Source organism: Sinocyclocheilus anshuiensis, unplaced genomic scaffold (genome assembly GCF_001515605.1).
Source record: "Sinocyclocheilus anshuiensis isolate Anshui unplaced genomic scaffold, SAMN03320099.WGS_v1.1 scaffold161, whole genome shotgun sequence".
Classification (NCBI taxonomy): Eukaryota; Metazoa; Chordata; class Actinopteri; order Cypriniformes; family Cyprinidae; genus Sinocyclocheilus; species Sinocyclocheilus anshuiensis.
This window is the reverse complement of record NW_015539832.1, coordinates 51,667-73,313: the sequence shown is the minus strand read 5'-3', so window position 1 is coordinate 73,313 and position 21,647 is coordinate 51,667. Positions and strand designations below refer to the sequence as shown.

The window sequence follows — 21,647 nt, the reverse complement described above, 5'->3', positions numbered from 1 at the left end:
CGCCACGTATACCTTCAGAGTGGAGGGAGATAACCCTGCGGAGAATCGGGCCTGCAGAAACTCCAGCACTGTACCAACCGGGCAGTTAACTGGGTCGAGCTGGGGCCTCCGGTACGAGGCCCCTCAGGGTCCACACCCACAACTTCCACAGCTCCGGGCGGGGGTGGATGATCGTACCCTCCGCCTGTGAGAGGAGATCTCTCCTGACGGGAATCTCCCATGGAGCGCCGTCAAGGAGAGAAATCAGGTCCGAGAACCATACTCGGCCCGGCCAGAACGGGGCTACTAGCAGAAGACGGACCTTGTCCCGGCGCACTCTCTCCAGAACTCCCGGGATCAGAGCGATCGGGGGAAAGGAGTACAGCCGAAGCCTCTCTCTCCAGAACTCCCGGGATCAGAGCGATCGGGGGAAAGGCGTACAGCCGAAGCCTCGGCCACGTCTGTACAATGGCATCCAGCCCCAGTGGAGCTGGATGAGTGAGAGAGAACCAGAGGGGACAGTGCGAGGTCTCTCGAGTCGCAAACAGGTCCACCTGAGCTTGCCAAAAAACTCTCCATATCTGCTTCACCACCTCGGGGTGAAACATCCATTCCCCGGGCCTTGGTCCCTGCCTCGACAGGATGTCTGCTCCCAAATTGAGATGCCAAGGAATGTGAATTGCTCTCAGCGAGAGAAGTTTGCCCTGGGACCACACAAGGATCTGATACGCTAGTTTGTACAAACGGCGTGAGCGCAGATCTCCCTGGTGGTTGATGTAAGAGACCACCGCTGTGTTGTCGGTGCGCACCAACACATGGTGACCTCTTAGGTCTGGGAGGAAGTGTCTTAGTGCACGAAGCATGGCCAGTATCTCCAGGCAGTTTATATGCCACGTCAGATGGCGACCACTCCACAGACCGCGGGCAGGGTAGCCACTCATGACCGCACCTCAACCGGTGAGGGATGCGTCCGTCGCTAGCATTACGCGGCGACAAGGAGCTCCCAGCACCGGGCCCTGAGACAAGAACCAAGGTTTCTTCCACATGTCCAAGGCACGTAGGCATCGCTTTGTGACCTTGATCATGTGAAGCGGGTTGCCCCTCGGGGAGAACCCCTTGGTTTTGAACCACCACAGTAGGGGTCTCATGTACAGCAGGCCAAGAGGTATCATGTTGGACACAGCTGCCATCAGACCCAGCAGTCTCTGAAACTGCTTGACAGTGAGTGACTGGCCTTCTCTGACTCTTGCGACTGCGGTGAGGATCGACTCGATCCGAGCAGGAGACATACGTGCCTGCATCGTGGTTGAATCCCACACCACGCCCAGATAAGTGGTTCTCTGTACTGGAGAAAGCACACTTTTCTTGGCGTTAAGTCTTAAACCCATCTCTTTCGTTTGTCGAACCGCCATCCGCTCTGATTGAGCTAATATTGTGGTTGAGTCGTGAAAGTGTGGGGTGAGAGTGCAAAGCCAAAGGAAGAACCGGTATTGGTAGGCTTTTGCCCCCAAAAGCAAACCTCAGGAACTTCCTATGATGAGGAAGGACGGAGATATGTGCATCTTTTAGATCGATCGTGATACACCAGTCCTCGGACTTGGTCTGAGACATGACCTGTTTGAGTGCAAGCATGCTGAATTCAGTCCCCTGACTGAGCGGTTCAAAAGACGCAGATCTAAACCGCCTCAACCTCCTCAGAGGAAGAGAGGTAAACGCGTGCTCTCACTCGGGAATTTTTTATCCCAAGAGCCACTGTATATCTAACTTCTCATAGTCAGATAAATACTTCATTTTATTCCTCAGAATGAAATGCAGTCAAACAACCAGACGAGTAAATACGGTCTGGTGAGTAAGATTCACATCAAAAACCGAAATGATGTAATATATGCATTGCCTTGGCAGCGCGCGAGCCGCTCAGTCACACAAACAACATCAATCTCCTCAGAGAAAGATGGCCGCAGCAGCGAGCTCTCACTCAGAGGGGGAAGAAACCGCAGCGCGGGCTTCCAAGCCTCGAGAACGAGCGCTAGATCTAGGGAACACGAGTGGAGACGTCTCCAACCCTTCCGCCAGATCATGTGCGATCTCAGTCGCCGCCATGCCTCAGCAGCAGCGGGACCGCGCAAGATCACAGGCACGGACATACTCCTCGGAGCGTGCCCGGCAAGAGCGGAGCGCTTAACAGCGGGAAAAGCACAATCAGCCCCCCGAGAGCAGACTGCGCGAGCTCTGCTCCCCATTAATGTTGCTCATTATAATATCAGGCATAATATGCTTATGTAACTGATGCTTGTGCAACTGGCGAGCTCTTCGACGCCCTCTGTATCAATCTCCTCGGAGAAAGACAGGCGGAGCATCGCGCCCTCTCCCTGGGGGGAAGAACCGCAGCGTGGGCTTCCGAAACCCCGAGAGCAGGCGCCGGATCTGGTGGTTAAGGAAGCAGATAGGGACTTGCCCGTCTACATTCCCTCCACCGGATCCATATGCGAAACCCACGAGCACAGCCGCCGCTCTGCCTCGGCGAAAGCGGGGCCGGCACCGCTAGGAATGCTAGTGAAGGCTCCCTCCTCAAAGAGAGCCCTCTGAGAGCGAAGCAAGGCAGTAACAAACGTTACCAAAGCGGGCCGTCAACTCCCTCGAGAGCTGACTCTGCGTGCTTCGCTCCCAAGCAGACAACAAACAAACTGTGTGTATCCCCACCCGTAAAGTAACGCGGGCAGGGAGGAACCCACAGCCTGAATGCTGCCTGCCCTCGCCTTAGGTGTTTGGTTTTGTCTTGTGATTTTGTGACAGACAACACTAAATAAGACTCACAAACAGATATCAGACTGACACACACACACAGAGCGCTTGCTGAATGACAGAAACCTGACGCCGGTTTCACCGCACGTGCTTTTAAGCTTCCTGGTCGCTACGTCACCCCGCCCGTGACGTCTTGCCCATCCTTTGGACTGATTACACACATGGTTCAGAGCCGGTCACGCTGAAGGGCGTTCCCAAAGCGTCCTCCAACGCCGCTCGAGTTCCTGAAGAGGAAACTCCATTTCCATTTCCAACACATGCAACAGACTGGACCAGTTGACCAATCAGAGCAGACTAGAAAGGCGGGATTTAAAGAGAAATTAACTAAAATAGAGCGTTTCAGTAAGAAGATGAAAAAAGTGCTGCAGGATGAGGAAAAATAATATATTTTTTTAGCTTTAAATCATGTAAATGTGTTCTAGCAGACCCCAAAAATAACATTTTGAACTGAGCATAATATGGGTACTTTCAATACTGTACATTTATGTCTCATGGTCTTGTTGTCATTCACTGCAAATTAAATATGGCGTCTACCCTGACTAAGGTCTATTGACTGTTCCACTTGTGTAACCCATAAATGATTTGGCATGCAGCCTGCTGTATTTGTCCCAATTCAGAACTCCTTCAGCCTGTGCGGAGTAGATGATGAAGCCTGGTCTAGAGCGCAATGAACTGTACTAAAGCCCAGCAAATCGCAAGCCAACTTGTTAATTGCCTTTTTCTTATCTCTCCATGTCCAGTGTGTATGGCTGTCCTGCCGCCAAGAAGAGAAAACCCCTGGAGAGCCATGCCCTGGAGCCCTCGCCCAAGAGGAAGGTCTTTCTAACAGTCATAGACCAGCCGTCAACGGAGGAGATGGATGAAAATGAGGAGGAAGAGGAGGAGGAGGAGGAACAAGATGATGAGGAAAATGAAGATGAAGAGGAACCGGAGGAGGAATATACTGACAACGAGGACCAATATGAACAGGAAGAGGTAGAAGTGATTAATGGAGAAGAGGAAGAGGTGGAACAGGAAGAAGAGGAAGTGGTGGAGGAGGAAGAGGAAGAAGAAGTAGAAAGAGAGTGGGAGGATGATGAAGATGAAGATGAGGAAGATGAGCAAGAGGATGAGGAGCAAATTCAAGAAATAGGTGAGAGTCTGAATAAATCCACGAAAGATGGACTTTTGATTTATTATGCAGGCGTATTGGCTCATATACACTGATAAAATATTAACATCTAAATTAACTAAATATCAAAACTATTATTTAGTATCACTGAATCAATCTTAAATACATGAATTTGTACCAGCAAAACTCATTTTTATGAGGTAAATATGCTAACAATTGCAGGATGATATAGTGAAAATATGGAGATTGAGGAGGAAAAAGACCAGCTCAACTTTATTCAGAGGCCCAAACCAAGCAAAAATATGCATTTTGATGCAGATGTTGATATTTATATATAGCAAAAAGGTAACATGAAATTCTGATAATTTGTCATGTAAATCAATCAATCTTTATACCAATAATAACATAATAAAATGATATAAATATGTCGTCACTCTGTATCTCCAATAATTGATGATATATAAATGCATTGTTTGATGATCAAAATGTATAATGCAATGCAAAACAATGATGATTGAGAGATGAACAAACAAATGTTCTTCAAAAGCCTGATGATCATATATGAGACTCACATTTAAACATGATTTTTCTAAAATGATAATCAAGTAAAGCTAAGTTGCTTCGGTCCAGTAAGCGTTGATCTTGCAATATTTCTAACAATATAAGCTATTCACACATTTACTTTATGAAATCAGTAAATATTTCACAGCAAAAAGACACATGAAGCATGAGATGAAATTGTACCTTTTACTTGATAAAAAGTCTAAAGTATCAAGACATGTGGTAGATTGTATACAACATGTTTAACATGTTGATCATTTTAGACCTTAGAAATGTCCATATCATATATAATACAGTAAGCTTTAAAAGGTTAATCCGGCATGAGAATGTTTTATTTTTGGGCTTCGAAACAAAACCAGAGCTGAATGTGAAGTGAGTATTTCAGCCTCCAGAGGGGTAGAGGAGGTAATTTGGCAGTTAGGCATATTTGGAAGAAGGTCACCGTAATTTGAGGTGCAGTTGGATGATTTTGCTGTGACCTTCAGCGCGGTCTCAGTATCAGAATAAAAACAGAGGTGCTCAGTTCATCGACACACAGCCTACTGAAGGTGAGCTTTGAAGTGCACCAAAGCCCTCAAATATTACCAACAATCTGATTGTTTCAAAAAGTTACAAAACTTTAAGGAAACTTGTTAAGTTAAATATATATATGTTTCCGTTATTTAATCTGAACAACAAATAGGTTCTTAAACTAATACCCCCGATTCTAAATACTGTGTGTGATTACAGTTTTGCAGAGAGTATTAGCTTATTTATTGCTACTAATCTTAGCATGCACATACATTGTTGCATCACAGTAAGTGTCGAATTCACATTCTCAATAATTTGTTTAAAACATTCAGGAATAAAGATTATAATTTCAACAGAAAGATTCAAATTAAACAATATATTTAAAATATTCATGAAAATATCAATTTAAAGATTTTCATTTCAAAAGAAAGTTATGGTAATATAACTTGTGCATGCTTTGTATATACATACATACATTATTATTATTTATTTACAAATAATCCCATTATCTTGTGTGCAATTACTGTTCAGCCTTGTTATTTTCAGTGTTATATATAACCTCTAAACTTAATGACATTATAATTATCACAAAATCATTATCGTTGAGAAAATGTTTTAAGAAATCTATAAAGAAAAGTAAAATGATATATAGTATTACAACTTGTATATCTAGACCTGAAGCATCCATGTTGTCTGATTCATGAGACAACAACAATTGTTTCAGTATTCAGTGGGTCGATTCTGGTGGTCTAAGGATGTCTGCTAAATCAGGGAGTAGGCGTGAGATGTGTTTCAGACATGTCTCATCCACTTCAGACAGCTCAGCCAGCCGCACATGCAATCAGACCCGACAGAGACTTCTAGTCTAATTAACAATCAAACTCCCACATTTATTGGCATTAACCCTGTTTTCTGTGCTGTGTTTTCTTACCTAAGATATTGGCTTTGTCTCAAAACCTAGTGATCTGACTGCATGAGCAGTTGTCGACAGCGTGTTAATTGAATTAGAACCTTATAAGTAACTGGTTTCACTCTTCACAGGCATAGCTTCATTAACAGGTAATCACGCGCTGCAGTTTGCACTTGACTAACAGGCTATTGTTAGCATGAAGCTAAGCTAATGACATTAGCACACTTAAATATTGTGAAAATAATTAGATGGAGTTAATGTGCATCTTCTATTGATACTTTTGAATCTGCAAAAAAGACGATATATTATCAAATTCATCAGTTGAATGAAATTCAATTTTGGCTGCAAAGCAGCTCTTCAGAACACGAAAGAGTCATTATTCAGCTAAATGTAGTTCAGTGTTGATTCAGGTCAGTTCATTTACAGTGCCAATGTTGCAAAGTGCATCAATTATGAAACAAATGAAACTGTAAAGCAGTTCTTCAGAAGACAATAGTTTTTATTCAGCTCAATTCAGTTCAATGTTGATTCAGTTCAGTTCAATAACTGTGCAGTTTCTGGGTTTGGAATGCAAACATAAAGGTTTGATTATAGAACCAGCCTATAATATTTACAAAAAAATCAGTTTGCAATAATGACCAGCTGATTTGACACTATGCCTGGTTTTATACCTACTAAACCTGTTTTATGAAATATTGATTGGACTATTATATTGTTGATTTAATATTACATTACAATATGTTCAGTATCACACAAGAGTGCTGCTGTTCTGAAAGTCAGCATGGCACAGGTAATCTAAGATTGATTGATATTCATATTTTTTTTGATCAGTCAACAAAAAGTTAAAATTTTTTAGGTAAATGTTTATTTATTTGTTTAAATCTAATTGTCCCTATTTTAAGTTTCTTTCATATTGAGTACTTGTTCTTCCGAGTTTTAGTTTACTTGCTCAAGTCTTGTGAGTGCATGGACAGTCTATACTACAGAGCGTCCAAGAATGCTTGGGTTTCACACTAGATATTTTGCTGTCAATCGAAGTTTGTTTGATTAGTGTGAAAGCTTTTTTTATACTTGGTTTTGCACTGAGGAACACCTTTAAATGGCATCTAGGTTATGGTCATGTGTAGAATTTGCATCTAATTAGAGTGTTTCTTTATTCTTCACGCATCTTGCTGTGCATCCACGGCAGACAGACTCAAGTAACCACACTGTATACTTTCAATTTTGAGAATAAAACCAAATCTACAAAAAACATTTGTAAAAAGACGGAAGTGAACAACTTTATCTCATTACAGTATTAAAATAATATTGGACTTAATAGAAATAAATAAAAACTTGAAATGGCAAAAGTTTGTTGTCTCATCACATTCCGTCATTTTTTCCGTCAAAATTTGACCAAAATGTCAAGTAGTTTGCATCACTGGATGTTACTTTTTAAAATTTCTATAGTAACACCGATGTCAAATATTAAATGTTTCGCTACTTGCATCTTATAGTCTTTCACTGTTAAAACGGAAGCATTGCGTTAACATCTATGAACAGTAAAGCCCACCTTGATTTGATTGGCCTTCTCAAACATTTTGACATTGATGATTGCTGTTAGACCGTTGAGCTGAACTTTGTCATCCTAAAAACAAAAAGAGCAGCAACAAGATAAGAAAATATTGAGAGGGACAATTGGGCAATTTCAAATTTTTTGGGGGAACAATGTTTAAAACGAACATACTTAAAACAAAATCAAAGAATGAACAGGTGTGATGTTACTTTGAATGAAATCAGGCCAAAACAAAGTTCATTTGGAGTTCACTTTAGGAGTTCAAAACAACTTTCTAGAAAAATTCTGCTCTGGCTTGTCACCTTTGAACTCCCATAGATCTGTGATGATGATGATGCAATAGGTAGGTGTGGCTCTGGGGCTCCGCCCTCTTTGACGTGGCAATCTTCTCTGGTTCATTTCCTCTGTTCAGTTTGTTAGTAAAAACATGAACTCACTGGGGAGCTGCTTTATAGTATAAACAACAGACAATAATTTGCGTATATCTGAGCCTTGAGGTGCTTATGGCCATGATACAAGGATGGTTCAGAGTCAAACATGTGGTTGGGTATGGAATGAAACTTTGTTTTGGATAATGCAGTTAAACCAAGAGTTATCTGTTGAGCTGCTACAGCTGGTATAGCAGTATTTGTTTGTCTTTCACAGAGAGTGACCATATGAATTGCAGTCCCAGCAGAACAAGCCCCTCCATGGAGAAGGACAACAACAACAACGATGAATATGAAAACTACGATGAACTGGTTGCCAAATCTCTGCTTAACCTGGGCAAGATCGCAGAGGACGCCGCTTATCGGGCCATGACCGAGTCCGAGATGAACAGCAACTCCTCAAACAGCGCAGAAGAGGAGGAGGAAGAAGATGAGGATGAGGAGGGCTCAAGGAAAGGTGAGCTGAGTCTAGATGTAAACAGTGATGTGGTAAGGGAGACTGTGGACTCTCTAAAGCTCCTGGCGCAGGGTCACGGAGTCACGCTCTCAGAAAACCTCCACGAACAGCCGTTTCATGATGATGGGAGCGAGAACACGGACTGCGATCTAAACGGAAATGGATCCACTGGTAATGGACTCAGCGGTAAACCCACCACTAATGGTCAGATGGCAGAGAAAAGTGACGAGGAAGTTTGTCTGAGCAGTTTGGAGTGTCTTCGCAACCAGTGCTTTGACTTGGCACGCAAGCTAAGCGAGACCAAACCAGCCGAGCGGCTCATCAATAACCAGCAGGTAGGGATGACTGCTTTTTACAATTATTTATGTTAACCCAGCTAACTGGGAATGTTCTCAGAGCTTTGGGGAATGTTCTGGCAAAGTTCTCTCAAAGTTATGAACAAGCGTTCTTCCAGTAACATTAATAGAGCGCTCATTCAAAGTTATCTGGTCTTTCATAATGTTCCAAAAAATGTCTTAATGTATCATCCAAGTGATGTTTTCATTTAAATGTTCTAACTACCAACTACTTTACCATGTTCAGAGAACATTCAAAATTAATGTTCCCATAATGAGTTTATTTTTACATGCGCAAATAGCATTGTTACAGAGCGTGCTGTGTTTCGTTTGTGCTTACTCTTGTTGCCATGTCCCCCTTTTATAAGCGTCTTTAGGCTTGTTGTTTGGACTATTCTCATAAAGTGAGCCACTGTATGGAGTTTATAAGGTGGGAAGCTTTACCCCAAAAATACAGCATTTAAACTTTTTAAGGTTTATTTTGGGCTTGTTTTTCCTTGCAACATCTGGCAACACAGTCTTTTTAGGCCCTATGGGCTGGTGAGTGAGTGCAACTGTGGAACGAGACAGACCTGTGTCGAAATATGCAAGTAAAAATTTTAATTCTTAAAGATTGAATGTGGTTGTCACTCCTGTAATTTGCAGCATCTACATGGCCATTTCATTATTAAATTAAAATAAAGTCAATTTTTCTTGTGTGTAAAGAACAGAACTCGCTATCAAAATTGTGATGATTGACATCACAGCAACATTCTGGCATCTTGCGTGTTTGGTGTTTGCTATATTTGACCAAATTAATATTACAGGGACCAAAGAATCTTATGTTTGCCAGTTTTAACTAAACCACCATTGACAGAAGTGTTGTGTTTTATTTACATTTGGAAGGCTGCTCAGCAGAGTACTTTCTTTCAGTGTTACCATGTCCACTTATTATAAATGTCTTTGGGCTTGGCTCATACAGCGATCTTGTTTATGGAGTTATTAAAGTGGACAGGTGTGGATTGCACTTTTCTGGTCTTATTTCCAATATAAAGCATGTAGATTTATTTGAGTTTATTATGGGCTTGTACTTATTTGCTTTTTTTTGTAACAAGATCTGGCAACACAAATGAGTCAAGGCTTTTACCTCATTCTCTGATGTTTTTTGCTCTGCACAGAACAGAGACGCATTTCTGATGCATGTTTAAATACATCATTAACAACTAGTTGGTCAGTTTGGTTCTGTACTATCTGTGGAATTTTTGTAAATGCGGTTGCCACTACCTTTTTCAGGAGCTACACTGTGTTCCATTTACCTCGGAATGCAGACATTTGATCGCATTCCAGTACACAAGTCGTAAAACCAAGATGGACGAGTCCAATTGATAGCAATAACAGTCATTTTGCGAACACATAAAAAGCCGTATTTTGCACAGACATATTGAAATATCATGTCCACAGAAGGTCCAATAAAAATATATATTACTAGTGTTTCACTTACAGTATCTCACAGAAGTGAGTACACCCCTCGTTTACAAAAATGTGAGGGGTATACTCACTTCTGTGAGATACTGTATGTGCTGAGCTGCCATATTGGATTCTGAAATCAGGGTTGTTGCAGTTCGTCCAACTTGAGGAGATGTTCCAGTAAAAAGTTTCCTCTGAGAATTGGAATTTCCGACTTCTGAGTACCGCTACTTTGGTTATAGAATGCGATTGCCACTTCTGTAAACTGTGTGGACAGAACTGGATCACATAACAAAAAATGAATTGACAACCAAATTTAGCTGCAGTGTATATGTGGCCTGTAATTACTTTTAAAACAATTGACTTTTTTATTACTTTTGAACAGATACAGTAGTATTCATTGGTCAAAAATCTTACTGTCAGATAACAGTTTACCAGTTAATTAAAGTATATGCATCCCTACCAGGAGATTCATCAGCTTTATCAAGAGGCCCAGCAGCAGCAGCAGCAGCATCAGGGTCCTGAGGAGTCCCGCGTCCTCGAGCGGAATTACTCTGACATGGTCAACCTGATGAAGCTTGAGGAGCAGCTCAGCCCATGCGCCAAGACTTTCTCCAGCTGCGCCGCAGAGCACAAGGGCTTCCAGGACTGCGATGAAGACACCACCTCCGTCACGTCGGACCGCTCAGAGGACGTTTTCGACATGACCAAAGGCAACCTGTCACTGCTGGAGAAGGCCATAGCACTGGAAACGGAACGGACCAAAGCGTTGCGGGAAAAAATGGCTTCGGAAGCAGTCAGGAGAGATAGACTGCATTTGCATGAGGATGGTTTGAGGCACAGCTATGCGGAGGAGCGGAAGGCGCGTCTGCACCATGATGGCCTAAAGAAGCCCTACTACCTTAAAGGTAATCTCATATTACATAACACACAACCAGCACTTAAAATGACTTGTCTGTGTTTCTTTGCTCTGAGAGGGGATCCCGTACTGACCCTGAGACAAGCTTTCTCAAACATCTCCATGCCTGCAGTGCAAACAGCAGTGGCTTAATGTTGTTCAAACAGGCCAGCACGGCCACATCACAGGCTAAGCTTGTCAGGCATAAGTAATGGCGATCTGCACGGCCGGGAGAACAGCAAATCTCATCCCAGAGACACAGTCTGTGCTCACGCTGCCTATTTATAAACCCAGAGAGGAGGTCTGCTTGGAAATATAGCTGTGGCACTGGAGAAACAGGGAAATTAGCCAGTGCTGCATATTCAGAGGAGGTTTCAATGCAATTCCTGGTTTATTTCTTTTTCTGCAGGACAGAGGAGCCAGATTGACGGATTTTTTTATCCATAAAACAGTGAAAATATTACTCTGACTTTTACAAGCAGAAAAGATCAGTTTTCAAAGAGAATAATTCATAAATACAAAGCAGATATTTGGAAATGGTTAAGTCAGTGTTATTTTAGTAGCACTGAGATAACATTATAGTTTTTATTAGGGCTGTCAATAGATTAAAATGTTTAATCTAATTAATCACGTACAGTGTAACAGCAAATAGCTTTTTTTACATTTTAGAGAAGCCAAGTTGCGATACCGAACAGGACCACATGGAGATGCCAAAAAAAACCCTAAACCAATCGCCTGCTGACTGCATATATCTACTACAGTACACGGATCCATTCAGAATTACTAAACACAGCAACATACACATGACAAATCAAAACATTATCGTGAATTTACGGAAATGTCTGTGCCTGTGCATAAATACAATGTGCGATCAGTGCGTCAGGAGCACTCATACATGCATTTTTATAACGGACTCACGTGTGCTTACTGTACGACTCCTGTACACCACCGCAATCGTCTTTACTTTACTTGAATGCGTTTTTTGATGGCAGTCTTCATCCATCCAAACTTTACTAGCAAGACTGGTTATCCAGTTGAGAAACCGTAGTTTGTGTCTCATCCATAAAACGGTGGGATGTGTTGACAATCCGTTCAGTCTGTACTTACAAATCAAAACATTATCGTGAATGTGTGTGGAAACAATGTGAATGTACGGAAATGTCTGTGTCTGTGCATAAATACAATGTGCGATCAGTGCGTCAAGAGCACTCATACACTTATTATTATAACGGACTCACGCGTGCTTACTGTACAACTCCTGCACGCCACCGCAATCGTCTTTACCTTGATTGCAGTCTCCATCAAAACTTTACTAGCGAGCTGGTTATCCAGTCGAGAAAACGTAGTTTGCATCACATCTGGCCGTACAGCGGTGGGATGTGTTGACATTCCGTTCAGTCTGTACTTCACACAGCGCGTGTGACATGTGAGGGCTCGCGCTCTTCAGAGACAATCACAGAATATGACAGAGCTCGTGTTTTAAAGCCAAACACACTGGAATGAATAATTCACTGAAAACGCAATGCGAGTCTCTGTTCTCTCTGCAATCTCTGATGTAATCAGCCTGGTTTCCTTTATATTAGCGCTGTTTTGGATGGATTGTTTGAATGCATTGGAATGGAATGGAATGCAATGGAATGCTTACTGGATCATTGGACTGAAAACTTTCCCGGAGTTTAGCAGCTTAAAATGATCTGATCGCAAGCAGAGAAGCAAAATTGGGGGTAACACTTTATTTTAATGGTCCCTTTTGAACATTCTGTTGACAATAAGTAATGTTGCACCTACATGTCTACTAACTCTCATCAGAGTATTAGTAGACTATTTGCTTAATATCTGCTAACTATTTATTGTCATGGTCTCCCAACAGACATTCTACTGACTATAAGTAACTTTGCGAGTACGTCAACTTATTCTAACCCTAACCCTACCAGTCTACTAATACTCTACTAATACTCTAATGAAAGTTAGTAGACATGTAGGTGCAACATTACTTATAGCCAACAGAATGTGTTAAAGGGACCATCAAAATAAAGTGAAACCAAATTGGGTTAAAGGGTTAAAATAGTTGTGCTTCAGTAATTTTGCGTTAATTGAGTTAAATTATTTTAATGCGTTAAGGATTGTAAAATTAATCGCATGCGTTAACGCGTTAACGCGTTAACGTTGACAGCCCTAGTTTTTATCAATATTTAGAATCAGCTTTTCTGTTTTCATTTCTAGTTAGTTTTAGTTTCAAAAGGTTTTATATATATATATATTTATAACTATAGTAACTATAACAACACTGATTCTTAATCAACACTGATTAAGACTACCGAAATTGAGACCAAGTCTGAGACTAAGACCAGACTAAGAATTTGAAGATTGAAACCAAAAAAGACAGAGTCAAGACCGAGACCAGACTAGCTCTTCTCAAATTAAGCTGAATGATTCACATTTACTGTCTGAGAAATGTCTTGATCAAATAATAATACATCATTTCAGAGGAAATTTTTATTTGTAGGAATTTTCCTTTGGTTTCCATAAGCAAATAAATAAAACACAAGGGAGCTGAAATGAACTTAACCATCTTTATTCAACAAAATATAAAATTTTACATATAGAAATATGATGGAAAAAATGATATGTTTATATATGAAACTAAAGTTAATCAATAAATGAGGGAGTCACAGAATCATTTATTCAACCGATTTGTTCAAAGCAGCTGATTCACAACAGTTCTGCTGTGGATTTGTTTGGAACTATTTTCAGTGAAATAGAGCAAAATGATATCTAAAATGCAAGACACTTAACATTAACTTCAAAAAATCTTTTGCATCTATGATTGTATTTTTTAAAACACATCTCTTGCTCTTGTGACATTGTTAATTATAATATAAAAAGCAACAAGTACTTTTTTGCAATCATATCTTGAATTTAGTGGGAATTTGTATACCTTTTGGTGACATATATGACACAATCCCCCTTTAGTGGTTGAAATGGGTACTGCAGTCCAAATTCAAAATATTGGAGAGAGTTATTTCTCCCGCCACCTCCTCCTCAGGTTCACATGGGTTGCCAGATTGAGGACATGCAACAGGAATGAGGACATTTGACAATGGAAGGCAACAAGCTTTACTCTGTAACTTGATGAGTTGATTTATCTGCGTTTTGGTCATAGAGCTTTTTAGATGGATGTCGAGACTTTTTTAGGTCAAGTAGAAGCTGTGATCTCTGACCCAGTTCGTTTGCTGGCTTCCATGGCTGCAGTACACTGTGTTTTCCGCCAACTGACAACCCGGGGTCTTGAAATCCTATTGGGTAAACTGACAGTGGGCAGAGTCACACAGACCAAAACAAAAAACAGACATTCTGACACAGAACGTACATTTCAAAGTTGAATAACTCTTTGTAGCATTGTTTTTCAGGGAAACAAGTATGTGAACTTACTGTTTCCTAAATCTCTGCAAACATATTATGGTATTATTATGCCTTAGAACAGTCAAAAACGAAATAAATAAATAAATACATACATACACTTACATGCAGCACCTTTAATTTCTGACCCGGCACAACAGCAACAAATTAAATCAAATTAAACATAAAATACTGATTGCATTTGAAGCAGGAAGTTTTACATATAATCACAGTAATGATGTTAACAAATAAATCAGACAATGCACTGGCAATTTCATGACATCCCTGTAGTTAAGGTCTTGACCGGTCTTGAAAAAGGAATCCAGAGTCCTCTTATTATGAGAAAAGTTTATAAATGCGGTGGATACCAAGACCTTGAAAAAATAGTCTCGAGACCAATGATGTCAGAAGTGTCATTTTTTGGGTGAGCAAACCCTTAAAAACCCATGAGAACTTTCATCCGCTGTTCTCCAGATGAGACAGCACGCATGAAAGGACGTTTGACCAGCATGCATGGCAGACACTATCTCTCTAATGGCAGAATAATGAGGGACGCTTGGCCATTACACCGCGATAACATCTCGCCAAGGCAGAGATAGCGGCAGACGCTGCCTAACCAGGGGGCATTATGATTTATAAAAAGTGTGGAGGCCTGACAGTTATGGAAGGAGCTCTTCCTTAAAGAAGGCACGAGGCGGAGATGGAAATTGAACAGTATCAGTATGACCGATAACAAACGACAGGACCACTGACTGCACATTAATTATCCACAGACGCTATGGTAATGGGGGCCATTTGCTATGCAAAGCATGGCTTGTCCGGAGCCACAATCAATATCCAGCACTTTCTAATATGTATTCCGCACGGCTCGGCTGTGCTCTCTCCCTCTCGTTTGTTTTCTCTCTTTTTGAAATGGCTGCAAAGTAGTCAGAGGATTCAGGCTTTATTAAACGGTTAGAATTTTAAAGAAATCATGCACAAAGGTGAATCTCACAGCACCTGTCAAGAACACGTCTGGCTCATATTTTACAAAATCAACAGTATTAAAAAATACCCCTGTGAAAAAGAAATGCACGGTCCCACTTTCTATTAGTTGGCTTTAAATGTACTTACATCAAAAAAATAAGTACAATGTATTTATTGTGTTCATATTGTAGTGCAAAAAACACGTTTGCTGCAATCGAGGTGGGATATGGGTAAGGTTAGAGACAGGTTTGGTGGTATGGGTAACTGTAAGGGATGGGTCAACACTGCAATTATAAATGTAATTACAGAAATTAATTACAGATGCACATGCAGGTATTTTTTTTAAATATGAGTAAATTGTAAAAACATGTATGTACACATTGCATTGTATCAAATTATTAATTTAAATGTAAGTACATAGTAGTTAATGCCACTTAATATAAAGTGGGACCTAATGAACTTTATTGTATTAAATGTGCACTTGTAGTGTACTTCAAATCTTAATAGTGTATTTTTTAAATACTACTAAACTGTACTTGCACTTACAATATGTGTGTATTGGATGAATGCAATCTGGACGTGCTTGTCATGTTGTCACTTTCAAGTGAGCTTCCAGCGTCAGTTGCGTCGCTTCACTGCCATTCATAAATCATGTGTCATGGCCTCATGGATTTGCAAAGTGTCCATTAGATGTACACTTCAGGATTTTGCTGGGGATTTTTGAATACAGTTTTATGAATAGTATATTCAGATATATTGCATTCACCAACTATATTGTAGACAATTGCACAAATTCGGATACGACCCACACCATAAAACACTTCATGCACACCATTCAGATGACTCTTCCCCAAAACTCAGTTCATTTCTTAATGTTTAAAAATAAACCCAAACTACAGAATTCATCATCATAAAGACAAAAAAAAATTGAGCTAAATTATGACCTGCACATATCATGATATTCACCCCGATGTATGTGTTTGTTACATGTTGCAAAGCTTTAGTAGTTGTTGTTTAAAGCACATATTCCAAAAAATTTGAGTAGCTCTGCAAACTATTTTCAATCTCACCAAAATTGAGCCCACGTCTCTCACATGATCGCATGCTATTCCTGTCTATTTTGAGCTTACGTTGATACAGGAGGCAACATGATTCTCGTTACCAAGTTACTCCATCCTTAAAATTTTAATCAGTGGTAACAGTAGCATACTCGCTCGCTCGCTCACTCACTCGCTTGTGCTCTCTCTGTTTGAAACATAACCAATAGCTCTGGATAGCTATCTGGAAGAGATGCACTCTTCAGTCAATACACAGATCCAGGATAGTCACTGCCTGTGCAAACTACACTAACAAGGACAAAAGATCACAGCTGTAATGTCAGATTACTTTTCTTAGGGAATTAATTATTATTGATTAATTCAGGTTTTGAGAGGACTCGAATCTGAAAATTCGAAAGTCAACCTGATTAGAACTGATTTCAAATTTGACTTCAATTTATCATGTGGAGAAATATCAGTTATTGCTGTCCTAGTGCTTGCCGACCCCGGAGGTGGTTTGGTAAATCACTCTCTCCTTGTGTTTCTTGTAAAGATAAGCCAAGCGGGACAGGAACTTATTTGAGACAATTGGCGCCTGGGCTGACCATAGTTCAGGTTTACGACTCTCATATGGTTGAGAAGAGATGTTAGTTTTCCAGTGGAATGCGGAGATTCCATCGTTCATTTGTGTGATGCTCGCAAATGCCTTACACAGCTATACTACCGTTCAAATTACAATTCAAACTAACCGTTTTCTATTGTAATATATTGTAAAATGTAATTCATTCCAGTCATTACTCCAGTCTTCAGTGTCACATGATCTTAAGAAATCATTCTAATATGCTGATTTGCTGCTCAAGAAACATTTATGATTATTATCAGTGTTGAAAATATTTGTGCTGCTTCATTTTTTTGTGCAAACCATGCTATAGTTTATTTTTCACGATTCGTTGATGAATTAAAAGAACAGCAGTTATTTGAACTATATATTTTTGTAATCTTATAAATGTCTTTACTGTCACTTTTGATAATTTTAATGCATCCTTTATAATTATTTTTTAAAATATATATTTTTTATATATTACTGACCCCAACGGTAATATATATTAATGAACGATGCAACACAGAATAAACTGATAAAAAAAATGATTCTGTGGTGAAGTAAATACTGTGGAAAAAACAAATGTAATTTCTATACTGAATAAGTAAGTAAGTTTTTTTTTTTTTTTTCAAAGCAAATTCTAAATTAGTAATCAATTCAAGTTAGTAGAAATTAAAGTTTGAATTTTAGAAGTATATTTTACTTGGAATTGTTTGTAACGTTTACAATGATTGTTTGAGTAAGAATCACAGTTATAAATTTAAATAAAACCTACTCAACTTAATACTTGTGCTCCCATCATGCCCTGAGAACACTAGTATCACATAATTTCCAAACCTTGAAGCATATGGTAGCAAAGAAACAATTGAAGAAACAATCCTCAAATACGTTCTGATCAAAAATGGAATGTGCTTATTTTTGGAGGGTCAGATCTAAATACTGTACATTTGCAGAAATGTATTTGTTTGTTTGTTGTATTCTTTTCCCCATGCTGGGCTATCATTGTGCTATCAGTTATTTCAGTTTTGTTCATCCTCAGTTGTTGCAAAAACAACTTTGCTTTTTGCTTTGCCTATCGGTCGGTGTTATTTTTTTGTCTAAGTGGGCAGTTCTTGGACAGAATGAGACATTATCAGACCCCTTAAAAATGTATTTACAGTATAAACAACTGAATCAGCAATTAATCCTGTGTGTGTGTGTGTGTGTTCAGATTCTTCACGGTCGGGGAAAAAGGAGAGCCGGTGTCCAACGCCTGGGTGTGACAGCACAGGTCATGTGACGGGTTTGTACCCGCACCATCGCAGCCTGTCTGGATGCCCTCATAAAGACAGAGTCCCGCCAGAAAGTAAGCACTCTACACACTCTTTCTATACTTCAGTGCCACATGTGCTTGCGTTCGTCCTTTAAACCTTTGCCATTTTTCATGCTGGCATTTATGAAAAGAGGTCATAATCATTGGATGATTGTGTGTCTGTATGTGTTTGTCTGTTGAACCCAGTCTTCAGTTAATTCTGCATGTTGTCCTCTTAACACACACACACACACACACACACACACACACAGACACAGACACACACACACACACAAAAAACATTCCTTTACATTCCTATGCAATACTTTTTCAGCTCTATAAATTTGACAATTTTAGCAATTTGAAATTTAAAATACTACTTCCAAATTCAAAATACTTCAAAATGCTACTTTTTACACGTACATTTTATGTACAGTACATGACTATTAAAACATTAAAATCTACCTTTTTCTGTTGATTAGCATTTATGGCAAAATTTACAGTAAGTAAAGCATATTTTGGTGTCCCTGGAACATAATTCAGGTTTGAAGGTATTTACATTATATATTATGTGGACATGAAAGCGTACGGCATAGTAGGAATGACCCATCTACCCTTCAGCTTACGAGAAAACTTCTCGCAATGGAGGAGCAGTCATCACAATATCAGACATGCATGAATGCATTTATTGTTTCTGTTGATAATTACAATGCTATCTTAATGGAGGCCAGTTTAATAAGCTGGGTAGATTTCTCATTTTGTTTTAGATGCTCAATTAAATCCAGTTGAATAAACTGTAATAATTATAATCTGATGAAAGAGTTACAGACAGACTTCCTCTCATTCACCTTGAGCAAACCTCTTTCATGCGATTCATTAAAATGCATACAATTGTGTGTTTTATTCACCAATAACCAGATGGCAAATCAAACTAACTGATGGCTTTGACTACAGACTGGATTTAGTTAAGAAAAAGATTTGATTTTAAAGTGTCCAGATGGCAAGACAGTTTGTGAGCTGGCACAGCAAGGGCGTTTTTAGATGGCCATCACTTTAGTGTGGACGGTGACATGTGACACACACTTACTGAATGATTGGTTCTTTATGCGGAGTCACTTAGTGGCTGTTCTTTCTTTATAATCCTCTTAGTATCTTCGGGTTCTACTAAAAAACATGTTTTGTTGTCTTATGTCATATCAGTATTGTTGGAGATTTAAATATTTCATTACTAATAGTACAAACTTAAACAAAAGTAAAAAAGTCATTAATTCACTATATAATATACAGTGACAATATCTTGCTATATCATCATGATGATAAAGGTGGCACATTAGAAAATCACATGGTCAATCAGCGTTCATTGCAAATGGTCTATCTATAAAACATGATGGTGCACAGGGTCATAAACACTAAAACAAAACTTTATTACAATAACACACATGACACTATCAGTAATGCAGTAAACATGCACTAAATAACACAATATAATATTAAACACCCTAATGCACGACTAAAAATACATGGGAAATATATAAAAAAAAAATAAAAATCAAATTTCACTACAAATTATACAATAAGTAATTACATAATTTACATCATCAGGAACCTAAGAAATGTGAATTACTTGAAACTACATACAAATGTTAATTTTGATTCCTTAAATGTTAAAGGTGTGTGAGTTCCCAGCATGCATTGCAGCATGAACAATTCATGCGGTTACTGTGATAGGAGTTCTTGTTTCGCTGTTTGCTGACTTTTGTTTAATCTTGTCATTATTATTTGCTGTGTTATGATGTTAATAGCTCATCTTTTGGTCGCCGTTCTTGAGATTTGTGTGTCAAGTGTTGATGTTTTTGTTTGTAAGGTGATGGCACCTGCAGGAACAATAATAGCATAGTTTACTTCACATATTAAGCTATATCTATATATAACTACTAAAATGACTGATCAGTTTAGTGTTAATAACTAAATATTTGCTGAACAAGTTGATTCTGTGTGAATTTATTGGCTGAATGAGGCATTTTAAATTTAGTAAACAAACCAATTCAAATTAATTAAAGGGATACAGTAGTTCACCCAAAAATGCTAATAATCTTTCATCACTTACTCACCCTCATGTTGTATGAGTTTCTTTCTTCTGACAAGCACAGTTGACAGTAGCCATCGACTACCAAAAATAAATAAATAATAATAATGATGATAAAAACTATGGATGCCATTGGCATCAAATGACTGGTTGCCAACATTCTTCAAAATATTTTCTTTTGTGTTCAACAGAAGAAAGAAATTTGTACAGGAACAACTTGAGTAAATGATGACAGAATGTGCATTTTTGGGGTGATCTGTTCTTTTAAGTGTTACTTTTGACAATTTAAGACAATAGTCAAGAGAATGTAAAAATCTGAATGCATCAAGTTGCACTGAATTTTTTTGTGTTGAGTAAAACCACTCACCTTTACAAAATTACGAAACTTAAAATAAGCTGTACTTGCTTTGAGAGACACAAAGACATGTGTCTCAGTCGGTGGAGGCAGCGGATGCTGCTTGCTGCTCGGTAATGAACATGTCAGAATATGTTGAAGATGAGGGTGAAGGATTAAGCAGCTGATAATGATGAAGCTGAGCACCGGAAGAGCGCTGGTCTGCTCGCCCCGGCCCATGCTCTCTGCCCTCACTCCAGCGTCCTAATGAACAGTAATCTAATTGAGAGAGTTTAGACGGTCATGGACAGAGGAGACAAAGGCATGTACAGATGAATAACAGAGTTTGGGATCAGAGAGAGGCAGTGTTTGGGCAGTGATTTCATTGATTGCTAACGTGTGTCTACTGCAAATGAAAGACAAATGCAGAGCTGAGACAATCATGAGCAGCAGCACCTCACAGCAGATGACCGTGTGCATGAGCTTACGTTAGCTGACAGCTTCAGCTAGTGATGAGAATGCAATCAGGGTCAGAGCTCTCTGTGAAAGCGTCTTTCTGCGTCACTCACAATCCACCGCACTGCCGTGTTAAACTAAGCATCAGATTTTACTTACAACATCTTCAAGCTAGCAGCAGGAAATCCAGTTAAACAGAATAGAATAGAATAGAATAGAATAGAATCTGAAGAGCCACATCCAGGATCTTTACCTTATAAGGTATGGCTTTGTTACACTGTAAAAATGTTTCACCCCTTTCAACTTAAAAACGTAAATTTTGTGGCTGCCTTAAAATTGTAAGTTAAGTCAACTTCAAAGTACAAGTCATTTCAACTCACTAATTTAAATCTTGCCTAGTGCTGAATTGTTTTATTGAAGTTCATTTGACTTTACAATATTTGCTGTTTCAACTTAAGTTCAAAATTTTTAACATTAATTTTCTA

The 21,647-nt window shown here is 39.4% G+C and overlaps 1 protein-coding gene across 1 annotated transcript in view; it reads left to right on the top strand.

Moving 5' to 3' along the window:
* The window catches only part of myt1lb (myelin transcription factor 1-like, b), a gene marked incomplete at its 3' end in the record, with an annotated part of 141,494 nt that overhangs the window by 68,647 nt on the left and 51,200 nt on the right, over window positions 1-21,647 (top strand). The window contains exons 6-9 of the mRNA XM_016480462.1: window positions 3,522-3,913; window positions 8,074-8,648; window positions 10,561-11,002; window positions 18,206-18,340. Coding sequence (XP_016335948.1) covers window positions 3,522-3,913; window positions 8,074-8,648; window positions 10,561-11,002; window positions 18,206-18,340 — 1,544 coding nt within the window. The remainder of the gene's footprint in view (window positions 1-3,521; window positions 3,914-8,073; window positions 8,649-10,560; window positions 11,003-18,205; window positions 18,341-21,647) is intronic.